Here is a 27,050-nt window from a genome sequence, read left to right on the forward strand (position 1 = left end):
AGAAGTCACACTGATTTGTAAGAAAGATTCATCATATTGTTTTCGTATCGTATGAAAATTATATTTTAATGGTTTTGTTCATTTACCACTCTTGTTGAGGCAGTTCACTTTGTGCATTAGTAATCGGTAGTAATGCATTTTGTGTAGTAAGATGTGTGTTGTTCACTCTGTTGTAGAGGATTTATGTGTTTTTATGACTCTTCGTAAATTTGGGCTTCCTGCACGAACGCTGGCAGATTAGCGGAAGTGTTTCGCAAGTCAGTAACGGTTCAGAACCACTGCTACATAGACCTTGGTGCTGATCACGTATGACAATTATGCAGAAGCGTCACCAACAGAGACATAATGATTTGTAACTGTAAGTAAAATGAATCACGCCGCTGATTCAGTTGTGACATCACTATGACAAGACGTCTCACTGCCCGAACTTGATGTGGGCGGAAAGTAATCATGAGTATTGCGATATTCTGTTGTATGCTGTTATGCCTTGGTATTGCAGTCGCTGTTGTATGTTGGCAACGCGGGGTATGTATTTCTGTGTACACAGTTTACTCACTACTTTTCACTCTTGAGAGTCATTACGCCTTGCTGTAATCTCTTTGCCGTTTTAACTCTGCCAGCACCAACAGGTGACCTCTTCGTAGTGTGACCATATCCGGTCACGACTGCGCTGCTCAAGGTATTTGTGTTGTCGATTTCGATGCGCTTGAACACTTTTTCTGCGGGACAAAACAACGAGATAAAGCGCTGGCAATGACAGGGAGCAGTTATGAGTAGCCTACTGTCTATAGCTAGACTCTAGAGCAGGGGCGGGCAACTTCTGCAGTCGGCGGACCGGATATACTCATGAAGTAGCCCACTTGGCGGGTCGAGTTGCTAAATCGATACAGTAAACGCCTATTTATCCACTTATATTTACAGGATTAATCGCATTTATTGTAGACTATAAGTTTAAAGGATGGAGACCAAAACAATATTCAATGAATTTATGAACGTAATGTACTTCAATAGCTGTTGAAGTGAGACATCGGAGGTCGGTCAAAGTTGCGAACAGTTTCATTGAACTCTGACTGGATGTAGGACAAATATAACAATTAAAGAACAAGTACCAATCACTATTATTTGTGTCCGAAAAAAGAAAGAATTACGTGCTATAATTTGACGTAGTAAGCAAGTATAGTGAAGAATTATTGCAGCAGACTGTGAATGTAAGACCGAAAACTGTCTGCGCGCCGCTCAAAATCCCTTCGTGGGCCGTATGTTGCACACCTCTGGTAAATGTATTGTATACGAACAAGAGGTTTCGATTTTTTTCAAATTCACTAAATTATCAATTCATTAGGGTTGAGTTCATGCGTAAAGGCCGGTAATGCAAGCCTTCTCGTGTTGACGAACTTACACATATGAGATCCACTCTTGATCGCTATACACACTATCACCAAAATATGGCGTAGTAAGCAAGTGGCGAGGGATTGCGGCAGACTGTGGCCTCTGGCTTCATTATCAAGTACGACCAAAAACTGTCTGCTGGCCGCTCAAAATCACGTTGCGGGCCAGATCCGGCCTACAGGTCGTATGTTGCCCGTTCCTACTCTTAGATAAAAATGCAAAGGTGGTCCAACTAGTCAGCATTGATACTCAAGTATAGAGGTGGAAGTAACGTCGTAAATGTGCACTAAATTGTAACTAGAAGCAGCTTAACAGTTAATCGGAAGACAGTACTTTGGAAATTACAGTGTACATCTTCGCAACTCGCGCAAAATGACTACTACAATTCTCGTTCACTGATATTCAGTCACTGTGATAAACGAGCAAATTCACACGTAGATTGCGATCACTCCATTTATAAAAGTGATGTACAATATTCTAAAAACTTCTTTTCAACATCAAAAGTAGCCTATAACAGGTAAGTATAGGATAACCACTTGAGTAAGTGGTGCAAATACGGAAAGCTTTTGACTACTTCCGAAAAGAATAACTGCAGACTGACGAACTCTGTATGCATGCAACCATGTTAATAACCCACTTGTCATTTCAGCGCATTCTTTTGCGTTGAAGTTCTTCCCCCGAGGAATTATTCCATTGCATGTGTCCATACATGGGAGACACACAGGCCTGATGTATTCATTAAAGACGACTTTTCCAAGACTAGGACCTTCGATAACTCGGTTCGTGGTGATGTTGAAATATTTACCGACCCGCACCTACGACGCAAAGTATATAAATGGGTTGTCTGTGTGTCTTGCTTAAATCAAATGGTTGGAAGTATTTACTAATGCGATGTCGTTCGCGAGTCCCTTATTACTGAAATCTTTATGAATGTAAATATCTGAAGCCAGGTAAAAAACTTCACGCCCATTCAAATCCGCCAAAGAAGAAACGTTGTGCGTACCTGAAAACGCATAAATTAAAATTAAAGTCGTATAATGTTATATGGGATGCTACGGGATTTCCGGAAACACCACAGGGCCGATAAAAGGTGATCAAAGTATAGTGAGCATCCGTGCTTACGGAGAAGTAACACCATAAACTTCCACCAGGGCCGGGGCGAACCCCTGAAAGTTCTAGTTCGTGTGACCGCGAACCCCTATGACGTCACGCCACGTCATGTCATATTGCTAATTCCAACCCTATGATTCAGTAAGGCAATATTAATATGCAGTGTGCGCGATATAGCCTACCTATCGACGACTCAGGCCACATTATGCCACAAGATTGAATAAAAGCCGACTTTTTAAGTATCACCAAATGTATCAAGTGAAACATTCAAAAAGCTATAATCATCCCATAAACTCAGCATTTTCCGTCGCCTTGCCAACAATTTTGACGAGGAATTGCAAGGGACTAAAGTTTACTCCCTAACGGACTTGGCGACACGGGACACTGTATTCTTAAGGCGTCAGATTACTACTATATTATATTTATCGGAGTGAAATACCAATTTCTAAACTTGCTACAAATAATACTTCAAAATTATGTTATACAGTAGCTAACACTCCGATCTGAAGGATTTGTCTTATTACGATACAATAAACATATCAAATCAAGATAGATCCGGTACGTCTGTTATACTTTTGGAATTAGACAACGATGAAATCTTTATATATATTTCGTTGATGTCAATCTGTTATTGCGGTCCGAGCTCACTAATATTCACAAACGGAAAGCTGAATATTTTAAGAAAACTTTTCTGATAAAGCAAATAAAATTAAAAAGGGAAAGGTGCATGCTCGTTTAGAGCTGAATTTCTTTACACGCTGCCAGCGACATGCAGAGAGTGGTCCAAAGTTGAAACAGAAAGAATTTCAACTAAATATGTTATAATGAGGTGAAAACTTGTAATTCCAAGGTTCACACACCGAACGCGAACGCAAACCGTCCCTAATTAGGATGCCAAAATGGCATGGCATGAATTCTGCATATAAATACTCGTGAGTTCCATTGTTGCGTCAAGTCGAAACCCGAGATTTAGTAGGGTGGCTTTTGCATATAGCTGTAGATCAGTGGTTCCCAACCTTTTTCGGTGTCAGGGCCAAATTTAGAATTTCAGAGTACGGTCGGGGCCGCATGAATACCAGGGCAATGAAACGGACCCAAAATAGTCATCGAAATATGAAAATTGGCATGTTTCCGATCAATCGCTTGACGCCGTTGGCCATTGTTATGGTCATTGTGTTGCTGCGCTGCCATTCTTCAGAACAATCGACCTTTGGTGGCTATTTCGGAGTAGTTTTATTGCCCTGGCGAGATTTCAATTTGTATTTTTGGAATCCTTGCGAAACTAGCTTTCGATAAAGACCTACCTATCAAAATATGCGGACGCTTCGGTCGTGAGCTATACGACTACCAATTATATGGTGCTTTCGGGCGATTTAGTGAGTAAGGTGTTATCGCCTGGACGCGCGAAGCGCGAAAATTTTCTGTAATTCATGATTGAATCGGTCAAATGATCGGGAATCGCATATATAATGCCATCAATTTTTATCCTCTCTCTGCTCACGTAATCAGTTTTATAGGTAGAGCCGAGGGAGGTGTGTTTGAAAAGGTAGGGCCCCTCAATAATAATTAAACATCTTCAGGCGTATACCCGTTGGCAGGAACGGAAAAGCACTTCGTCAGCCCCCCCTCCCCCAAATAATAAACTTGGGTCTTGGGCTCCCATCGGGTGATAAACCTACCCCTATCACCATGTTCGCTTTTGCCACAAAACTAGTTGTAGCCTACTGTTAAGTGAGCCAGCGCGAAACGCGAAAATGTTCGATAATTCATGATAAAATCGGTCAACATGATCGGAAATTGCATATATATTGCTATCAATTTCTTGTCCTCGCTGCTCAGGTGATCAGATTTACTGGTAGAGCTGAGTGAGATGTCTTGGAAACTGTAGGTCCCATTAGTAAGATTCCGTAACATTTTATTTCGTGACCTCCTGTCTGCCATATCAAAAAATATAGAATCGCCCAAACGTAGGCTTCTAAACTAAGAGACGCACACGATTTCAAATTGGTATTTCTTCACTGGAATATAATTTTTCCCCGCGGGATTGTATTTGTCTCGTGAGGTTCAGATTGCCAAGACAGTATTTTGTATATATAACGAAGTTTTCGGTCAGCATGGGGGCAGTTCTGTTCGGCCAAGATTTTCTCGCTGCCGATCGTTCTGACACACTTCTTGGAGTCGCATGTTACATGGCCTGAAACTTAATATGTCTTGGTGCGTCGTGGCGAGGTAATGGCCAACGCCGATATGCCAAAAGCTCATTTCCATAAATCTTGCGCATTTTCTTTTGATGGGTGGGGGGGGGGGGGGAGGGATGAGTACCCAAAAATCAAGATATTTGGCAGCATGAAATCACGCCCATAACAAAAAAATGAAAAAGATGCATAAATTGAAAAAAAATACTCTATAATTTATGCTAATTCACGAAATAATTTTGAGCCCCGTTCGATCTTCATTAGGGGTGGGGCGTGCGGCAGTTAGGGTCCTGTCTTCACCTATATCTATAGCTACTGCTCGTTTAACTGGAAGGTCATGGCACATTGCATTGAAAAAACAGTGTCGTATCGATAGCAGTCTACTCACGACTTTCCTGCAATCCTATTTAAAAACTCCAGACTCCAAGCCAAGCAAGTGTATTTTATAAATATAAATTTTATTTTTTGTCATAACTCGATTTCCTAATATTTTTTGGGGGCCACAAGAAGGCTAGCTGGGGGCCGCGGTTGGGAATCACTGCTGTAGATAATTAACCTACGTGTAGGTGCATATAACAATAACTTATTTCGGTGCTCCGTTCGCGACAATGCCGATTTTTACTCCTAACTGTTTTCCCGATCGTGCAGTAACGTGTTACAGAGTTCGCCAACTAGCTAAGCCAAATTTGATTTGAATTAGGATATATCTAGCTACACAGTTAAAAAAAAATAGATTCCAACTTGATAACTGAAATCGGAACAAAATTGGCAATTGAATAGAATCCGAGTCAGAAAAAGCAAAAATCAAGTTCAGTTATCAAATCAAATCAGAGTTCGCCCTGCTAAGCACGACATGGCAAATGTCTTTACACTAAGATTAGATGGTTTCGCACTGTGCAATTCTCCCAGTCAGCATTTTCAGGAAATCCTCAAATTACATTAAAATTAAAATGAGAACATGGAAACATTTCACAAATTAGATTAGAATTACATCAGAAGTATTTCCCTATAATAAGTCTAATTATACTACCATATCTAGGGTTGCATTTAAAACAAAACTCATTTTAAACAAACATGTTTAAATCAAGGCCCTAATTTAAAACATGTTTTTTATTGTTTTTCATGTTTTTTTAAGGTCATGACGTCACAAATATTCAATTATGACGTCGTCATAGTGGATTGACATTGACAATTGAAAATATTGGGTAAAATGGCTCCCTTCACGAAATGTAAGTACTATTTATTGCTGTTGAACCGACTATTTTGAGGGTTGCAACCATCCCATATCGATATACGTCGGCTATATCGGGTGGTAATTGTCCGTAGGATCATACAACATGTGTTTTGTAAAGTATTTACACAATTATGGCATAATTTTACCACTTAACAAACTCAAATTTTTTTCAAAGGCTTGCTTTTAAAACTCTGTTTTAAACAAAGCGTTTTAAAACGCCGTTTCTTTTAAATGCAACCCTAACCATATATATTTGTCCAACTCTGACGTATTGCGCATCTATCCCCAGGTTATTTATCAGTAGTTTAGCCAAACCTAGTCCAAAGACGAAACGCGGCTGCCAACACTTATTCCGCCTTTTTTCATACTCGAAAATGTGAGCGGCCGTCAGAATCCAGTTTTGCGATATCAGTGTGCCGCCACCTTGCACGTTTTTAATCGTCTGATGACAGAGAGAGGGGGAGAGAATTTTTATTATCGACCGTGAAAATCAATATCATACATAACAAAAATGCAATTCGGCAAAATGTGACATACAATTAAACTGATAAGCCTGGTATATACGGGACGTTCGCCTCAAAAGGCTATATCTGCAAATTCCTTGTCCAACGGCATACGCACATCATGCACTCATGATATAGGGGAGATGTGGTACCAATGGATCACTGGGACCGAAAATACTTGAAAAATTCTCCGTGACAATTCCGTGATTACACTCCGTGAATTTGTCTACAATTACATGCTGACAGAATCTTTCCTCACATGCAAAATAATTCGACCTGCGTAAGTTGTGGGGTCTGTGACGAATGATTTACGTTTTAGGGGGTGTAAAGTATATTTGGATCTATATTGCCGTTCAGACCAGGGGTATCTAGAACTATAGTTCTAGATATCCCTGGTTCAGACTAACAAACCCGCCATAATTTTTGATGCGAAGTATATGGGCTTGTATCAGAGTATATAATGGCACACATTTTTTGAATCAATTCCATCCTCGAGTGGACTATTTTCAAGTCAAATACGATATTTATGGGGTGGGGGACCTATGGTACAATAGCCAAATCAAGCAAAATAGATGGACCAAATAATCACTTAACAGAAACTCGCCTACATACATATAGGCTGTAAATCATAGATACATGTGGTGTTTTATCGCTATTACGAGGTATTTGAAAGTCAAAATGTCGATTTTCCGGTAATATGTATGTGGCATTAATTTTGTAAGTTTAGGCATAAATCAAAATATGATTTTAGGCCAACATTTGAGTTGATACAATCTATTTTATTCTTGAAGGTCGCGACGAAACATTCTTCATTGGCCTGCTGTAGCTTAGCTTATAGCACACAACAAAACAAGTTAACAAATTTGAGTTTTTGAGCGCATGTCTCATAGGTCCCATGGTCGTGTGCCTTTGGACCCACCGGGTGGGGACCGATGACACGTTCGAGCAACAATGTTAAACGTTCGTAAATATTTTTTGAAAAGGCGGATATTCATGTAAATTTCCGCGATAGGTAGAGCTTATATCGAAGTGTTGAGACAGCAAAAGATCTGCTATTCTCGGCTGAAGATTTGAGGGCCAGAGATCATTTTGCAATTTTTGATCCATCGGTACCACATCTCCCCTATGCACAGATGGTGAGTATGTATATTGTATATCATGAGTCAGTGTATAGACTATGCCTCAAAACATCAAGTACAATAATATATATCTTCCTATCAGAGTTGGATCAATTACAATATTTTAATCCAATTACAATTACAATTACAATTACTTCCTTGCATGTTTCAATTACATTACAATTACAATTACTCAATGCTAAAAATATCAAATTGCAATTACAATTACTGTTAAACATGTAATTAATTACAATTTTAATTACAATTACAATTACTTTTACACAGGTAATTGATTCTGTAAAGAGGTGTTCTTTGACAACCGTAGCGACGTAATAAGCAACAATCTCAAGCTATTCATGTTTCATTGCTGATATGTAGAACACCCTTTAATTAAAAAAACAAAATCGTATTCGAACTATTCCTAATCCTGTGTACTGAAAACTGCAAGCACAGAAAAATGTTTCAAGCGACTGTTAAGAACCAAAGATTTGAGCGACTAACAGCGACTAGGCTACAGGACAGTCAATGAAATGTAATCAAACAATTAGGCTACTCAGAGCAGAGTCAGGATAATGTAATGTAATTGGTCACGTGTCAGAGATAAGGATGATACCGATAACGTGCGTAAAATTAAAATAAATGTAAAAGGAAAGAACCTCCTGATAACTAAGAATTACAATATTTTGGTTCGCATTTACATTTTCACTTGCTCGGAAACTGTTAGATTGCATTTGATAAACATTAGGGTGCGAAAAGTTTCTAGCCCCAGTAAATTTGGCCAAGATTGGAGGTAATATTGGGATAACATCTCTACAAATGTGTGATCAAGTTTGATGAAGCCTTGGTTGGAAACGTGAATTTTTTTTCTATTGTTGCAACAAGCCTCGGTACTGGTCAGAGATTAAAAAAAAACTTTGACCGTGGTGTAGGAAATGGTTCAGTACAGGTTTCAGAAGAGTTTATTTGCTGTTCATCTATTTTTGAAATATTAAGATTTAGTTTAGCCCACTGGTTCTCTAACTTTTTAGACGCACTCTATTACGGTGAATATTTCGTGCTCCCCTTATCGTCATAGCACACAATGAAACCAGAAAGTTAGCAATCCTTACATGTAGTTTGATGGTATGGAAGGTTATGACTGTTGATGAGAGAATTCTCCAATACGAAATTCAGACTATACACCGAGCAATAACCATAAAACGGAGGTGAATAGGGCCAAGCGCGGAAAATATTTCAGTTCACTGGAGCGTCGCGCCCCGTTTAGATGCTTTCACGCCCCCCAAGGAGGCTCGCCCCCAGTTTGAGAACCACTGGTTTAGCCTATATTGTAATTCACAAAGTTTTCTGTTGCTACTGAAGTATGGGAAACGGTTTAGCGTGACTGAATTATATAGTTATAACGCAGCACGCATAGAACATCGATGTAAACATGCTAATTAATACATGTGGTGACTGTTTACTAAGGCCTTAAGGCTCCTCGTCGTCATCCTGGTTCGTACCGGATTTTCACTGGTGCGACGAATCAATGATTGATTAAATGATTATTTTATGTTGTGATTGTCAGGTTTCCATGAAAATATAATTGAGATTGTAATTGAGTAAAATTTTAATCAAATTACAATTACAATTACACAAAATAGAAATGCTTCAATTACAATTACAATTACATGAAAAAATGTAATTAATTACATTCAGCTCAATTACAAATTACAATTGATCCAACTCTGCTTCCTATAACCCATGTCAATATAGTTGAACCACCCAGGCAATTAAGGAGCATCTTACGCATAAGTAGTTACCCTCTAAACGTTAGATTAACTAATTGATCAATAAAATAAGCATGGAAAAACAAACAAACAGCAACAACAACAACAACAACAACAACAACACACAGGAACATGGAAAAATATAAATAAAATGAATAAAATAGGGAACAGGTAATAGGTGATTCCTAAGCGTCTGGCTCGACGACCTAATTCATAATTCCAGACTTACTTCATCGGCAGTGTCACCTTGAACCACCACAGCGACCTGCCAAGGCCAAGCATGCGGTACTGCCTCGTCGCCACCGACCACTCTGGCCAATATTGTCGAATCCAATATCTCGTCTACGTCGCCGGCAACGCCGCATTGGCAATTGCATTTGGGCCTATTGGAATCGGTTGGTTTCGTGTTCGACATACGATCGTCAGATGGGGTAGGTTTCGGATCCATACACTCGATGAGCCCGTAATCCTCCGACCAACGCGATTTTTCGCCGCACGTGATGTCTTTAATCGGCTTCCCGTTGCAGAATAGCGTTGCCTTAGAAGATATGAGAAAGCTAGAAATTGCCAAGTTTATGAATCAGTTCCATTGCGGTCAATGTCCCTCAAAATTTAACGATTACTTCATCCCGGAGACAAAAGCGCACAAGTACAGCACACGGGCGTCATCGAAGAACAACTACCATATGATCAGGACTGAATACAAGAAAACGCATTGCTCTATCAAGTATGCCGGACCCCAATTGTGGAACAGCATCTCGCCGGCTATGCGACAGTCGTCGAGCATGTCCGCATTCAAGTTGAAATACAAGCAATTTCAATACTAGCCAGTCTTCAGGATTACCGGACCACGACCTTACATCGACCTCGCCCTCCGCCACATGCCACCTCATTTTGTCACTTGCGTGTATATTCTCTGCATTACTTTTCATTCAGCGTGCATGCCTCTTATTTACTTCGCCTAGGCTAAGCTGGGTGTGTATGACCATAATGGCTACTCCAAGTTGTTTCGACACCTTCCTATCTTTTCATTGTATCGCAGTCTTGTGATGTTTTGAAACGATGAAAATATTAATAAACCTGATTGATTGATTGATTGTCGATATTACATTGTGCGTGCTGGGGCTTGTCAAAATCGAGTACCCTGGTGATTGTAATCCCAGTCGAGTTTTAAGCTTCGGGTCGAGCATTAGAGTACCGTCTGGCTATTATAACTAGAAGAGGTTAGTAACGAAGTACTTCTACTTTTTCGTAGTACTCTACTTTTAGTAGGCCTACTTAGTCAATTAGATCTAATGTTTCGCTATTTCTACTTTTACTTATTAATATTTTGTGATTTACTTACTTACTATTTACAGTTTGTGAAGTAGAAATATTGAGCGAGAGAGAGGGAGAGAGGAAGAGAGATACTGGGACGGTGAAATTTAAAACCTGTTTTCTCCGAGTACCAACTATAATTTACCTATCACACAATTTAAAGAAGAGTCCAAAATGTTCATTCCACCATAATTTTGCTCTGCATACAATAATCGCGCAAATCGTTAATGCAGTGTCTGATAGAGCGCTGCATTACTTTTCGCACCAACTGCGGGCCTTATAATACAGTGGGGAGCACCATTACACATGGCATTATCTGAGATGGGGCTCTGGGTTAAACGAAAGTCAAGAACCACTATTCCAAAGCAAAACTATATCATTTGCATCCCATGATGCGGTGGAATTCCTATGCGTGGAGGCTTTGTACCTCGTACCATGTAGCAGCACGGGTCCAGCTCTCCGTGCCGTTCGCAGGGTTCAGTTTCCATGATATCCCATGAAAATGTAGTTATTACTCCTGCTCACAACTACTTACTCACGTAGATTTTAGTGTCACTGCTTCTGAAGTAGTTTTCTTGGCTATACTTTGACCACCTTTGATTATAACGTTGTAACAGCAATAACGACTTGAAACATTCAAATATTGCTCACTGCGTAAAAGCGTATATTCGTTACTCGAAAAAAAATAATCGACTATCACTATTCGAATCGTTGTGCCTAGCCTTATTCGTAAGTTCCAGATATATCAGTATTTTCAGTTCACTTCTGCCTCTGTACCTGATAATCATATTAATTAGGTTATTGTAATTTATGGAGTTAAATGACGACTTATGGACTTTTTTAAATTTCATTAATTATAATATAATTCGATAAATACTCTCCGGTGTATTCCACGGATTTCTTGAGCGAAGCAGACAAGCAATATTAACTTCAAGATTGCACTCACTCATTCATTCACCATATAAGTACGCCAGCATTGTTTTCCACAGAGCGCCGGGTATGCATGACATAAAAGATGTAAAAATCAAGTGCTATAGATCTCATCTGAAAAGTAAGCCATTTCCTCGAATATATTCTATTCAGCGCACTCATCTTCTACTTTCGCTTGAGTTTATATTATCAGAAACAGTGATTGTAAACCAGACAAATCCGCAAATAATCACGAAATTGCAATCACGTACGTAGGGGAGATGTGGTACCGATGAGACACTGTGACCGAAAATACTTGAAAAGTTCTCTATTATAATCCCATGATTACAGTACGCGACTTTTTCTACAATGGCACGCCGACAGAATCTTTCCTCACATGCAAAAAAATTCGACTTGCGTGAGTTATGGGGTCTGTGACAAATGATTTACGTTTTAGGGGGTGCAAAGTAAATTTGGATAGACATATACATTTTCCTATAACACCTTCCAGACTAACAAACCCGCAATATTCTTTGATGTGAATTATAGGGCTTGTATCAGGGTATAATGGCATATATTTTTCGAATCAATACCATCCTCGAGTTTTCAATTGATCTACAGTATTTACAGGGTGGGGGACCTATGGTACCACAGCCAAATCAAGCAAAATAGTTGGACCAACTAATCACTTAGCAACAAAACACGCCTACTGCGGTGTTTTATCGCTATTACGAGGTATTCGAAAGTATAAATGTCGACTTTCCGGTAATATGTATGTGGCAATAATTTTGTAAGTTTCGGCGGAAATCAACTCGTGATTTTATCCCAACATTTGAGTTGATATAATCTATTTTATTCTTGTAGGTGGCGACGAAACATTATTCATTGATATGCTGTAGCTTAGATTATAGTACACAACAAAACAAGTTGAAAACTTTGAGTTTTGAGCGTATGTCTCATAGGTCCCACGGTCATGTGCCATTGGACCCACCGGGTCGGGACCGATGATACGTTGGAGCAACAAATTTTAAACGTTTATAAATATTTTGTGAAAAGTAGGATATCCATGTAAATCTCCGCGACAGTTAGAGCTTGTATCAAAGTGTTGAGACAGCAAAATATCCGCTATTCTCGACTGAAGATATGACGGCCAGAGATCATTTTGCAATTTTTGATCCATCGGTACCACATCTGCCCTACATAGTACTTGAATAACACACGGCATTATTTCAAGATTATTTCTGTCGGGGGGAATATGACCAAATCAGAGTCGTTACTAACCGTCGCCCGTCGAGGAAATTTCCCGACTCCATCGCTAGGTTGATTATTGACCGTTATCCCACTCGATAGTAGGTACGCGTCGATCTCACACCCCCTTTCTGTTAAACAAGGAGATTGCGGAATGCTGCAAAATAGATGTTCGACGAAGAGTCGCAATAGATTCAGGCCTGCCGTACGCGTAAGTCACGATATATATATTTTCCACGGCTGTGGGGTGTTGGCTTCGGCGTCAACTCCAACTCCAGACATTCGTAAGATACCAACTCCGTCTGCTACTATACTCAATAGTGCGGAGCGCATCGACAAATTCTATGGTCCTACTCCGATCCTGTTTTTATAAGCTCTGGTCCGACTCCAAGGCTGGATTCTAGAAATGATCGTGATCCGGCCCAAAAAACGCCGATGATAATTATCTTCACACAGGATGGTATTGAATATTGATTGAAACAATGCAAACAGGACATTTAAAACTCAAAGACCGAACCCAACCCTTATCCGAAGTAATTATGCCAACTTGGACTTAGCATGTGGTTTATTTCCATGAACGTTTCACCTTACCTATTGGATCGAGGGTGGAAGAATGTAAGGCTGTAATATTCTTAGTAAAAGTATTGTGCCGGCTCCGGCCGTATCAGAAAAGTACTCATCCGGCTCTGAACCGGCTCCGGAAAAAATGAGAAAATCCGACCGGCTATCCAATTCGGTTCCGGTCCATGCTCATGCTCCGCCCTACTGTACTCCCGTTAATACTAGAACACCACTGCAAATTTACTCACATAATCTCATTATATTCAGCTATGTGTTTCATATAGTTCCAGGCCTTTCTGAGGCATTTGCGGGTAAGTTGACCAGATTATATTATCGTTTGAATATAGTCAAGTGCATTGTAACGAACCCAGACTCCAACCGACTGTGCTTTCACACCTGCGACGCCAGACATGTGACTCTGAGAGAGAGAGAGAGAGAGAGAGAGAGAGAGAGAGAGAGAGAGGAGAGAGAGAGAGAGGAAGAGAGAAAGAGAGAGAGAGAGAGATGATGATGTTCTTTTTCGCCTGCACCATCGAGTTGCTTTGACGACGGAGATTCAATACTTTCGTAAGGCAGCACCCCCGTTTTTCTCCTCCATGCTACCCGTGGTTGCTGAGCGTGTAACTCCGATTCCACATCCCTTTTACTTTCTGCCAAGCCAGGATTAGTAAGCAAAAAATATTATACCTTGACAAGTAGGTACCGGATTCGACCACTCTCCCGAATCGAGACACTTTAGATAAGAGGATCCGACCATGTCGTGCCATTGGTCGCATCGAAATTGTGCTACGGATCTACCGTTCCGCATTTCTACGCTGAGGTGATCTGGCAAACTGCCAAATTCGGGGCATCCTGCAACGTTGATAGATGTGTTATATTTGCGCCTGCAAGAATTTAGGTGACATAGACGCGTAGGGAATAAAAATTCGATAAAAGCAAGGTTTGAATCATTTTTGAACACATCTCCATGGGTTTTCTAGGCATCCGGGAAAAATAGAGAGTGTCAAAATAGAAAGGCATTTCAATAGCGCTTTTCAACATCGTGAAGCATTTAAAACAGACACTGAAAATAGTGAGTGAAAGTGATTCAAAATAGCGGGATGGGGTTATAGATATAACTTTGGCTAAGTTTACGTTTGTGCTACGGTTAGGGCTATCTTGTATAACTCATTATCACGGCATAACCATTGGTTCCTGTTATTATGTCTTGGAGACAAGAGAAGTAGACTGCTGAGAAGTACATATACATACACGTTTGAGTGCTATATAATGCTTGATCCGAAATTGAGCATACCGCAAGTAGGCAGTTCCTTATCCCACACCCCATCCATACAGGTCGCTTGGCTGTTTCCACGTAGAGACATCTTGGAATTTTTGCACCCAAAGGTTACCGTGACACCGCTCGTGATATCCGAAGATCCGGATGAATCGGTGGCCTGAAGGTGAGGTGCTTCTGACAATGAGCAAGATCCATCTGCGTAAACATGAATTGGCAACGACACTGAATCATGTGAAATTTTGAGAGCGCAGAGTGGATTGTCTGTTTACATCAAAGTTACTTCCTGTTGAGTAACCAAAGTATACAGTAGCATGTATTGGATGTATGGACTCTCCACATGAGAAGATGAAAAAGATCTTTGAAATGTCACCTGTTTGTATGCAGAGGTCATCAGTAACGAACTATACGTTGAAATACACTCTAGTAATTAATATACTGTAGCCACTTACACAAGTGAGCATATGTTTTAATCGTTAACCGTTCTGCGAACAAACTACTTACTTTTTAAATCCTACATTTTGTCAAGTAGAAAGTAGTGCTTCGATAGATCTGCGTCAATTTATGAGTGAAATTCCGACTCAAGTGTTAGAGGCTAGACATAGACATAGCCTTGGATACCGGTACAATAAAGTATAAAGTAAGTTATTTTACTTCTATAATTGTTTTTGTATAGAAGTATAGCGTATGAAGATAATACTCGAGTACGTAGTCTAAGTACATAAAGCAAGCTGAAGTCCCATACTCGAGAAAAGTAGATTCTCTTTGTTACTGATCAACAACTGCATAAAATCGGTAAGAACACGAATGTACCTGCGCAGGTGGGGACAGGCTTGTTCCATTTAGAGCCGGAGAAGCATCGCAGCCACGCCGACGGTTTACGATTTTTACATTGCGCGAAGGCAATGGAGCCTAGCACGCGATCACCAAAATAAGTCACTGTCAATTGATCGTTCTCTTCAATTTCCGGGCATCTGTCTATTCATACAAGTTTGTCATTAATGAATCAGCCGACCCCAACACTACCAAAATTTGAGGTTACTTTCTTCACAGGTCAGCCCAGTGTAGTCCTCCGACCACGCGGAATCTCTGCGACATTCTAGGGTTGCCAAATCCTGGCCGAAACATCTTAGTGTCACCTACAGATAATGACACATATCATTGTTGGAAATATTCCCAGATCCTCCTTTTCGTGATTGTGTCGCAATCGCCCAGAGGAGAACTATCATATCTCAATCGTTACTACGTACGACGGACCAGCAGTGGAATATATCGAACCCACACATATTCATATTATTACCATAGACTAAACCAGTGGCTCTCAACCTTTTTGACGTCGCAGACCATTAAAACAACTTCAAAACAAATATTGCGGACCGGTAATTAACCCTACGTCTAATCACGATAAATATATGCAACTGAAATGCAATATGGGAAACGTCGCTTAATGCTGTATTTTTGATAACATATATATATACATAGCCTATAGCCTATATATACGTTTCTATTGAAGTTTCAGGAAGGCGAAGCTCGCACAATTCTGTTAAAGACCACTAACTTGATTGTGCTGTTCGGTATCCTTTAAAAGAAACGTACGTAACTCTGCTGATTGCTATGCTGATTGATGCTGCTAGCTGACACAGTATGACACTCAAATATAAGTACTAACAATGTTTTAAATTTCTACTCCACTATAGAGATAGGAATTACAAGAAATGTCAAAGCTATATTTTATGGCAATAAAAAACATTAGTTTGGACAGAGGCGTCGCATAATAGTGTCAGAGAATGATATCTAAGTTGCAAGTTGTAACTTCACGATGAACGCACTAAGATTAATGACGCCACAAATAGGTGGAATTTTGGAATTTATACTCTGTAACCATGTTACGGGGCTACATCGCCCAGATATTTTGGCAATATCACTTATGACTATGATGCAAATCTATTCAAACATTAATTTCTACTAAAATCGAATATGTAACATGAGTAGTTAAAATTAAAAGTCCGTGAACATAACCACTGCAGAACAACCAGTGTAAAGTACACAGACAAGACCTACTCGTGTAATACGTTACCGTACCACCTCTGCGGTATTTGGCACCCGCGAATTTGTGATTAGAAGTAAATGGAAAGTCAACCATTCGCTGCAATCCTATATTATTAGTATTTCTTTGACTGAGATGGGAGGACTTGGACATACTGGATTTTGACAGTATAACAATTGGATCTTGACTCGCTAAGGGTCATAAAGTTCCATATTCTTCTTCGTCCGATGCAAGGTGTAACCAGATTTGAACATAATATTAACGGAGCTTAGACTTGAATATGAAGCTCAAATCTGTTGTGATGTGTATGGTTGTACTAATTGAAAGGCCTACGTATAGACCAGTGGTTCCCAACCTTTTTCAACTCATCGCCCCCTTTTGAAGCTCCACACCGATCATCGCCCCCCAAATATTGGGAACCGAAAAACAGCACTTCGTCAGCCCTCCCCCCGAAAAAAACGTTGGTTGGTTGGTTTTTCCTTGCGGGATGGCATTTGTCTTATAGGGTTAAGGTCGCCAGGACAGGAACATTCGACGCCAGCCATTAAGGCGCCTATGGACAATTAAACATATATGCATATATATCGAAGTTTTCGGTCAGCACAAGGGCATTCCTTTTCCGCCAAGGTCTTCTCGCTGCTGATCGTTCTGGCACACTTCTCGGAGTCGCATGTTACATGGCCTCTAACTTCATATGTCTTGGTGCGTCGTGGCGCAGTATTGGCCGACGCCAAAGTCTCCCATTTCCATAAATCATGCGTATTTTTGTTGGGTGACGGGGACCCCAACATCAAGATACATTAAAAATATTAAATCACGCCCAGCGCGAAAATTATTTGAAAAAGTCGCATGAATTTCTAAAAAATTACTCTATCATTCATGTTATTTCACGAAATAATTTTGGGCTTCCTTCGATTTCGGCCCCCGCCCCCAATTGGGGGTTTGGGGTGCGGTAGTTACGGTCCCGAATCCAATATAGCCGTTTTAACGCGCCATCGCCGCCTATCGCCCCCTTTGTTGATTTCGCCCCCTATTGCCCCATTCGTCCGTTTTCGCCCCCTTCGTTATTTTCGCCCCCCTAGACCGCCAAATCGCCCACTGGGGGGCGACATCGCCCACGTTGAGAACCACTGGTATAGACTAAACGTAGACGTAGACTGAGCCAGCATGAATTGAATATAGACGGGTAGGAAAAGACCAACCATGTTGTGACGCGATACATATATAGATCGCCTTACGATACAGCATAGCATACCTTCTCTCCGATAGCAAATGCAAGGTCGCTCCCAACGATTTCAACGTTCCGTCGGAGTAGAGATCTTTCAATCGTGCATCTTTCAACTAGAAAACGAAAGTATATTATAGACAAATCTGTGAATTTCACGCATGAGGCTTCGATAAGTCCCTGTCGTGGAATATCGGGAATACAGCGATTGGTCGTGAGACAATTAGGAATAATACTTAATTGACCCTAATGCTAAGTGCAAGTTTGTACAGTACATTGTATATTGTACGCGGTACGTGACTATATATAATATATATATAGTCAAGCGCATGGCCAAATTGCCGCATCACTATGTGCGAGAATATTGTGTCAGGTCACTTTTCTCGGGGAGTATCCCTGTGGCATGTCATGAAGTGAAGTTAAGACACGCCTTATATCAATGTTGACAGACACAATATTCCGTATTAAAATTCCTCACCTGGACATGATATTAGTTGGATTTCATTCGACCAAACTCCACCGTCTCGGCAATCTAATGTTGCCACTTGCTTCCCATTGCATAGCAGAACCGCCTGAAATTCGATGAAATGTTTTTACAGCACATTGACGGTGAGGCTGCTGAATAATGATCCACGTAGTTACTTGAAAACCATTAAATCAGGGGTGTCAAACTCAACTGACGCCACGGGCCGGATTCAACACTTCAGATCGCTCGCGGGCCGCATCAAAATTCCTTAATCCATAAATACCTCAAAATCCTTGCTCTTAGTTTTCATTTGAATACTTCATTCACCAGTGTATTATACATACATAATAGTGTATTACACTATATTACGGATCACAGGGGTTCTATAGCTGCACCTTTTATTCGCTAACAGGGAAATTGGCAATAATACGATGATTCGGCGGCTGAATACCATTATAAGCCGATAAAACAGCGGGTCGAACGATGATATAGGTTGGCATACTTCCATGCTCCCTTCGTTTTGGTGATATATTGGCATCAACCCTGCGTATGCGTTGTGAGGAATGCAAAAGAATTAACTGTAAACGCGGACGTTGGAATTTGCTTCATATTATTATATCGCGGTTCGGGTTTCTCTCGAGGCCGGAGAGTGGAGAGGAGACCTCTGTTATATTTTCCATGTAACCTGCATATCAGGGTTCTTGGCGTTTTCGCTTCTGTTAATAACTAGTTTTTGGTCAGTGAAATAAATTCACACATTCTTGCCTTCTCGGAATTGGGCGTCAATGTCAGCGACCTGCTCTTAATGATGACTAGAGACCACAACACCGCAGTCGGTTAGTTAGAATGCGGCCTATAAACTAAACATACTCGGCATATGTGCTATCTTGAAGGACTATTTAATAGAAGTATTTCTTATTAAAAATCTCAACTTTTGTTAGAAATGTGTTGGATGATACACGCATTTTTCAATATACTAAGAATTGCTTCGTGGGTCGGATGCGGCCCGCGGGCCGCATGGTTCATACCCCTGCATTATATGATATATAGCATTTATCTGTACGGATCATTCGGATTTTACAATCAGAGCTACTAGTTTGTGCGACAGAATATTCTTTTTATCACTACACATATTATCTAGATCAGACCACTGATAGCGGCCTACCTTCTGCCCCACGGCGTATCTGGTCTGGGGAAATCCGATTGTCTGGATGGAAACGCCCGGTTGAATCTGAGATTCCTCCACCACGCATTGTTCAGCTGCGACAATAGTTTGCAAATTTTTCGTGGCAAGGGCCTCTCAGGAATAGGCCTAGTCAGGATGAATATGTGCGGGAGGCGCGGCAGAAAGTCTGTGAGGGAGGGCGAATTCTTTTAAAACAATGACGTAACGTCGTAGATCCATTGTGACGTGATATGTTCATGAGTCACCCAGACTTGTAAAACTATTCAGAAGTCACCTATTTCAGACTTGTAAAACTAGAGCTATAGGTCATTATATAGTTATCTACATTAATTTGCCGGTAATTTAATTCTAATCAAATTTGTGAAATGTTTCAATTCTCTAATTTTAATTTCAATCTAATTTCTGGTTTTCCTGAAAATGCTACTTTGTCCGCGTCGTTTTCCAGCTAGTTATGCAAGAATATCCCTCGCGCATGGAAAACCAGTGCCAAGCCGCCATCGCATTGCTAGCACCTTACATGACGAATAGTAGCCATATACACTCTTAGCATATAAAGAGTATGTATTTTCACCCGTGCACCAACCCAGATATCCGGGTGTGAATATATGCCCATGTCACACAAAATCAGAACCTGATCCAGACTTATACCGCGGTATAAATCGAGTACAACATCATTTTTATCCAACTTATCCATACACGTAGGAACGAATGGAAGGCAGACTATGCACGAACGATTCATGACCGAGATATAATTTTGAGTTAGGTTCTGTTATCCTCATAAACCATCATAAGCCATCATAAACTATGAGGACAGCAATGGTCAAAAATCACGTGTTGATTATAGAAAAAGACAGAGGTTCACTTTACCTGCACAATACGGTATTATTCCACTCCAGTAACCGTCTTCATGGCATCGCGCAGACCTCCTGCCCACTAAGCGGAGTCCAGCTGTGCACGAAAATCTCGCGCTTTTGCCGTCCCGCGATATTGTGACCAACAGTCCATCGGCATTTTTAATAGCCGGGCATGCGTAGTCTGAACATATTTCATATTCAACCGATTCAGCGCTTGGGAACAGTACAGGGACAAAGTTGATAGCAGCTTTTTTTCGTGTGAAAGGACGGGAAAATTTGATTCAAATGCGGTCGAGGTGGATATCAAAGTCATAATGTTTAAAGCAACATACGCTATATTCGAAACCAAGTGCGTTATGTATGATCGCCTCCTATACAAAGTTGGGTGCATTATAGGGCCAAACAAATGGCAGGGCGGAGATTAATAAATCGAGTATCAATTGCGATGATTGGAGTCAATGTTTACGCCCATTTCCACTGGGACAGTGCTTCCCGACCATTTTCAGTTCGCGATCCGGGTTTCATTGCGCGACTGTTCAGAGTCAATTGTACCTGTTTGATGCTGGTGTGATCAGACTAGATGACCTTCACGGTCTTATCGATCATTCCTATCTAATACCGAATACTGTGAATGCATATTTTCTGTACCACCATCATTGCCGTTTGTTATGTATTTTGGTTGGATGAAAATAAAGACTCTCTCTCTCTCGATACACAATGAGATATGACATGACTAATTCAACGCATTATACTAGCTGCTGGCTGGTGACGCTGCGCCACAATTCGGGAATAAGAGTGCATAAAGCAGGCAGGAATTAATACACGTAGCAGATGATTACAAACGAGAAAGCGCTTATCCAATCAGTAATTCGTCTTGTACATCGAACGCAGGGTGATCGTAGTCCAAGTCCATAGGCGCCGACTTTTATTTTTTAGGAGGTGGCGAAGTCTTGTGACGTCATAATTGTTCCATATCGATGAAATCATCGGCGTACTAAAACGCACTTTACTACATGCCGCTGGCGTACGTGCAGCGTTGAACCATTCGTGTCGCGTTTTAATACCGGCCCTGCACTCATTAATATCAAACCATGCAGTCTAGTTATTAAATGGAATCTTAAAACGGTACGATCATTCGAAAGTGTAACTGCGGCCTGCGCTACCAGTCCGTCCGACGGAATGCATCGATCAAAAATCAGAATTTACGTCACTTAGAATCTGGAATTGCATCAATGTTATTGACGCGCAACGCGCAGTGTGAGTAACGAAATACACTACGCATTGGCCTACCAAGTAATACACGACAACGGTCGAATAAAGCAGACAATAATGATGATTACAAACGCGAAATCGCGCACCGATCAGTAATAGTCTCTGGCGGTTTCCTGGCTTGATTCGCGTTGACCAACTCGTATCGCGGCAATTATTTGCAGATTAAAAGAGCGATTTGGGCGGCATTGGTGCATTTCCGATATACGTTCGCGAAGCATTTCGAGAGTACATCGGTCATTTCGTAAATTCAATTTGCATGTCGACGGCCGCCAACACATACTAATTGAATTACGTGTTGACGGCCGCACAAATTTCCTTCTACGGCGGCAGGTTGGCCACCCCTGGGCTAGAATTAATTCCACTTCCGGGCGCATGCCGCGATCTTATCAATAGAATTCCACTCTCTACCTAATGCCTAATAGTTAAATATTCGATATTGTTGTTCACGATACGGGTACATCCAGTAATCAAGTTTACTGGAATGTAGAAGGGGCCCTGTTCGAACGAATCGAATAAAATCAAAATTTGTGCCACCCAGAATCTTGCAATGCATCAATATTTGACAATGACATGGCATGGCCTACTGCACGTTAATAATGAAAAGAACACTGAAAAATGACTTTGTGCGACAATTTCGGAGTACGAATGTTTCAAGTAGATAACGAGAAGTATGGATACCGTAATGGCAAACGAGAAAGCGTGTATTCTAATCAGTATCGCCACGAATGGGTTTTGAGTCTGACACCGTATTGAGTAGCTTTCGTCGCGACAATTGTTTTCTCATTATATCGGTGTTTAAGTTGTATTGCTGCATTTTCGGAATAATGTCATTGGCAAAGCATTGTTAGAGAAAATAATCTGCGCAGAAATGAATTCCAATTTGCAGGCACACGCCAACACCCCCCCCCCAATTTCGCGCTGCGATTACCAAGACTATCACGAAGCTAGCTAGCTCACGAATGGTTTTGTAAACGAATATGGGCGCACATAATTTAGATTTCAGAAAAGCAGAACGTCTATTTGGGCGCCTGATCGGGAGAAGAGATCCAGGGTTGTGCTTCTCAGCACAGGCTAGGCGCGTAGCCAGTCGAAAAATGAGGGGGATTTGGATTTTTTTTCAAATTTACCAATATAGCATCAATTCAATTACGATCAAGACATGTGCAAATGGCGATCATATAATCTCTTCGTATTGACGATTTTAGGCTTATGATAAGCTTGCCAAAGAGTCGGGGAGTGCTGTCAATTAGCGAGTCCCTGATCTCTGGTGAGCAAGTAAATACGCGCACGTATTACGCAGTCTTGGCGACAGTTTTCGCAAATCAAAATGTCCGAACTTGATGGCAGCGAGTTCAAACCTTTGTCATCTTTCAGAACTCAAGCCATGATACACATCTTCTGATCGTTACGTTCAAGTCTTAGCGGGAATAAATTTCGCACGGAAGTCTGTTTGCAGCGATTTCATGTTATTTAGTTTCGCGATGTCGCTTTTTAATCAATATGACATAAAACAATCACTAATTAGCGTAGACTCGACCGCATTGTCTCCAAACCAGCGAGAGATAGGAGCCAAAGCATGCTATGCCCGAGACGCGATAGTTAGGCCAGCAATGATATCTTTCACACCAGGCCTATTGCAGATACCATTGTGTAGGCCAGGGATGATATCGTGTACACCAGGCCGAAGCCGCCAATGCAGATGCGATTGCGCACTGCGCAGGCAAGCGATGATATAGTGTGAACTGTGCCTATTGCAGATGCGATTGTTCCAGCCTGCGGAACCACGCTTGTTCGAGACGCGATAAATAAGGCTAGCGACGATTGCCACGCGCCAGGGAATGAATGCCCTAATTTTGTGACTATCTCAGCGGGCAATCATTGCAGAATGCAGACTCTTCTCGCTAATTGGCAACACGTTTCTCGCAAATCAGCCGCGCGGAACACTGACAACACAATTATTGAATTGCAACTGAATATTAGAGTTAAAATGATCATTTCAAAATGACGGGGTTTCGCGTTTGAAATAGGGAAGTTCGACCCCCGAAAACACCGTGGCTACGCCTACGCGCCTGGCACACGCGCGTATCGAAATCGAAGACGTCTCTAACGAGGTTGCATCGATTCGCCTGATTCACAATTTCTGGTCACAAATCACTTGGGCGTTTGAGCATTTTGTACGAGGTGGCCGCCACCTCGTAAATATGGTCACGAGGTGGCTGCGCCACCTCGTAACCTCGTAAGTCGGCGCCTATGGATCGTACTATAGCTTGCGTCGCGGCAATTGCTCGATGATTATAACAACAAATGTGGTTGCTGTGACATTTCACGGTCAGTCTTCACATATCCTTTTGGGAGGAAGGAAGGAATTCCGATTCTCAGGCATACACAATAAAACACTGTCCAATTTGTCGCTCCAATCAAAATGAATGAAACGAAAATTTAACTCACTAATTATTGTGAGCACGGAGCGTAGGTTGCGGCGCTTATGGACGTTAAAACAATTTAAAGGGGCACGGCGCTCTAAAAATGATGTAGTCTCAAATTGAAGGGCAAAACGAAAAAAAAAAAATTTGGCCGCAGCCATTTCCTTCCGAACGCCACCGTAATGAAGCTGCAATTTATTAAAATTTCCACAGGACCTTCACGCTCCAGCTGTCGCGGCTGCGCGTCATTCCTTAACCCGTTACATGGCATGATGTCTTCACCATCGCACTTGCTCGACGCGATAACATCGGTTGACAACTCTTTAAAGTTCGTTCTCTGCATGCGTGACTGCCTGATGCACCACATCACTTTTAGAGCGCAGTGCCCCTTTAATTAGAGAATGAGAATGTGTATTTGATCCTATAATCGTGAGGAGATAAGGCGTTGGGCATATTTGACAAATTGGATAGAAAACTGTAACATTAAGAAATTATTGGCGTCGCACATGAAATAGCTTCAGGTTCCATTGGTTTGGAGACCTGATTCAACGACAGTGATTGTTTCGATATTTCTTTGTTGCCGTCCAGGCTTTGAAATTGAGATTACCTTGATAATGTTATTATACCATTTCAACCATGCAACACCAGGCTACAACGAAATTCTGTCAAGGAGTCATCAGTATGCAGTATAGTAGATATATCATAGTCTTTAGTCTCAACTAAAGCCCGACTGGTATCGCATTTTTGGGGCAGATACCATAAAACTGATATAAAAAACCTTCGCCGATAACACCAATATATTCAGCCGATATTCAAATAAGGTGGAATCTACCTCAAATGATGCATTTTCAAAACTTCAGAGCATTTATTTCAACAGATTTAAAGCCATTGTCATACTTGAACGAAGCAAACTAGAAAGACTGCATCTGGACACAGTCTGGCTGCATCTGGACAAAGTGTAAGCTATATGAAATATAGCAATATTTCCAGTCTAGCGGTCAAGGATTCTAGTTTTCTGACTTCCTACCATCATGTTGTGACGTCACGAGAATTGCCGATGTTTTTCACCTCCAATGGCCCATACCGATAATTCCTTCAAAGTGCAATATCGACTCGATATTATCGGCGAAGTGATAATCGGTCGGGTTCTACTCTTAACACAAATTCTTGATTAAGCTTAACTGATATTCTTACTGATTTGTGAGCACAAAAAGGTACATATTTGAACTCAACGAGCGAGTCGCACTGTTACCACGTCATAATGAGACGTACTCGAATCGAATCGAAGTTGAATACTCGATCAATAATCGAATCATTCATGCATGCAAAACATTTCTGTGCAGAATTCGAACCCTGCAAAACCGTGCGATACGGCTGATCTCATCTGTACCTTTACGTACCAAACTATCGCCTTACTACCGTAAGCACCGAATTTTGCAAGTTGACGACCTATATCGCTTCGAAGTATCGAAAGTCATTCACAAATATTTTTCCAATAGTTTGCCTCCTGTGTTTGATGACTTTTTCATGCCTGCTAAAAATGTCCACTCCCATTACACGAGATCCTCGTCTAAAGGAAATATCTACTTACCCCCACCCAATAGCAACTTAACTAAGAGGTCCATCGACTACTCGGGACCTATCATCTGGAATGCATTGCCACCACATATCCGTGAATTGCCCTATAATAGATTCAAAAAAGCCCTACTTGATCACCTCTTATCGTTACACTAACACTGTTGCCCTACCTCGCCCAGACATTGCTTCATTGATCATTTGCTACCATCGTTTAATTTTTCTTCTATTTTATTTTTTTAACTACTGTAACTTTTTTTACAGCCAGACTGTTTAGAGTCAAGTGTACCTGTTTGATGCTGGTGTGATCAGACTAGATGACCCTCACGGTCTTATCGATCATTCCTATCTAATACCGAATACTGTGCATGCATATTTTCTGTACCACCACCACTGCCGTGTGTTCTGTATTTTGGTTTGATGAAAAATAAAGACTCTCTCTCTCTCTCTCTCTACTACATTTTCTCAGTCCTAACAAAATAGTATTGCACGCCGTTGTCAGGTTTTATAGCATGCTGATGCCACAATGAAACACTATTATCACTTCACTGCTGCCGTTATTCTGCGCATGCTTCTAATCTAAAGGGGGTATGTTAGATTATATTGTGACGGCACGCTGTAATAGATATCCACTCACTATCCAGTCACTATATTTTCATCATTTTGGCGCAGTGTCGCGTGGATGTAGTCGAGTGGGCGAGATAACATACAATGTTTATAGTTCGAAGAAGCTGGGACGACAATTTCGACGTCGACATGTCATGAAGAATCTAATGGCTATTTTTCATACCTTGTTCTTTCGTGCAGACCAATGTAAGGGGTGTCCATCTCACTTTGCCTGGGTTACAGAATATATTAGGATTCCCCGCCGACTCCGTATAACCTTAAATAAATTATGTTGCAGCTGAGAATAATGTCAGGCATTGGTTGGTGTGGTCCAAGGCTTTTCAACAGAGGGGAATTGTGAGGTGGGCCACGGAGAGCAATTTGGAAAATTGTGAATTCGATATAATTTATATGTTATTCGCACGACATATATATTCGTATTATTATTTTTAGCTGATTCTGCTGAGACATAGTGATACGTATCGAGTCACAATGTACAATTCGGAAAACCGGGGCAACGGCGTCTTTTGTCACCGGGCTACGAATAGGATGACAACCTACGGTTAACAGCAACGAAAATAATTTGAATTATATAACAACCGGAAGTTAATGTTGAAGGTGACGAGTATAACGGGAGTTTCATATGTCATATGACGTATAAAATGGTATATGCACAAACCTCGGACTAAAGTGTATTTGATGCAGATTTACGGGACTGTGGTAGGTATTATTACTGTTGCATTAATTGCAATTTACTATCAATAATCAAC

At 41.0% G+C, this 27,050-nt stretch overlaps 2 protein-coding genes across 4 annotated transcripts in view; one reads left to right on the plus strand and one right to left on the minus strand.

Moving 5' to 3' along the window:
* Window positions 1-27,050, plus strand: part of LOC145439206 (ran-binding protein 9-like) — a 333,125-nt gene that overhangs the window by 29,990 nt on the left and 276,085 nt on the right. The gene's annotated exons all lie outside the window — the stretch shown is intronic.
* LOC145439199 (sushi, von Willebrand factor type A, EGF and pentraxin domain-containing protein 1-like) overlaps window positions 1-27,050 on the minus strand; it is a 41,708-nt gene that overhangs the window by 2,692 nt on the left and 11,966 nt on the right. Inside the window, exons 8-22 of the mRNA XM_080316689.1 lie at window positions 26,465-26,557; window positions 20,418-20,585; window positions 19,530-19,624; window positions 18,377-18,470; window positions 17,929-18,014; window positions 15,669-15,765; window positions 15,440-15,604; window positions 14,645-14,824; window positions 14,038-14,202; window positions 12,823-12,920; window positions 9,545-9,853; window positions 6,244-6,370; window positions 2,274-2,392; window positions 2,027-2,204; window positions 557-719 (exon numbers count right to left, since the gene is read on the minus strand). Of these exons, the coding sequence (XP_080172815.1) occupies window positions 557-719; window positions 2,027-2,204; window positions 2,274-2,392; window positions 6,244-6,370; window positions 9,545-9,853; window positions 12,823-12,920; window positions 14,038-14,202; window positions 14,645-14,824; window positions 15,440-15,604; window positions 15,669-15,765; window positions 17,929-18,014; window positions 18,377-18,470; window positions 19,530-19,624; window positions 20,418-20,585; window positions 26,465-26,557 (2,137 nt within the window). The remainder of the gene's footprint in view (window positions 1-556; window positions 720-2,026; window positions 2,205-2,273; window positions 2,393-6,243; window positions 6,371-9,544; window positions 9,854-12,822; window positions 12,921-14,037; window positions 14,203-14,644; window positions 14,825-15,439; window positions 15,605-15,668; window positions 15,766-17,928; window positions 18,015-18,376; window positions 18,471-19,529; window positions 19,625-20,417; window positions 20,586-26,464; window positions 26,558-27,050) is intronic.

Source organism: Botryllus schlosseri, chromosome 5 (genome assembly GCF_051294905.1).
Source record: "Botryllus schlosseri isolate E-star chromosome 5, Bs_hap1, whole genome shotgun sequence".
NCBI lineage: Eukaryota > Metazoa > Chordata > Ascidiacea > Stolidobranchia > Styelidae > Botryllus > Botryllus schlosseri.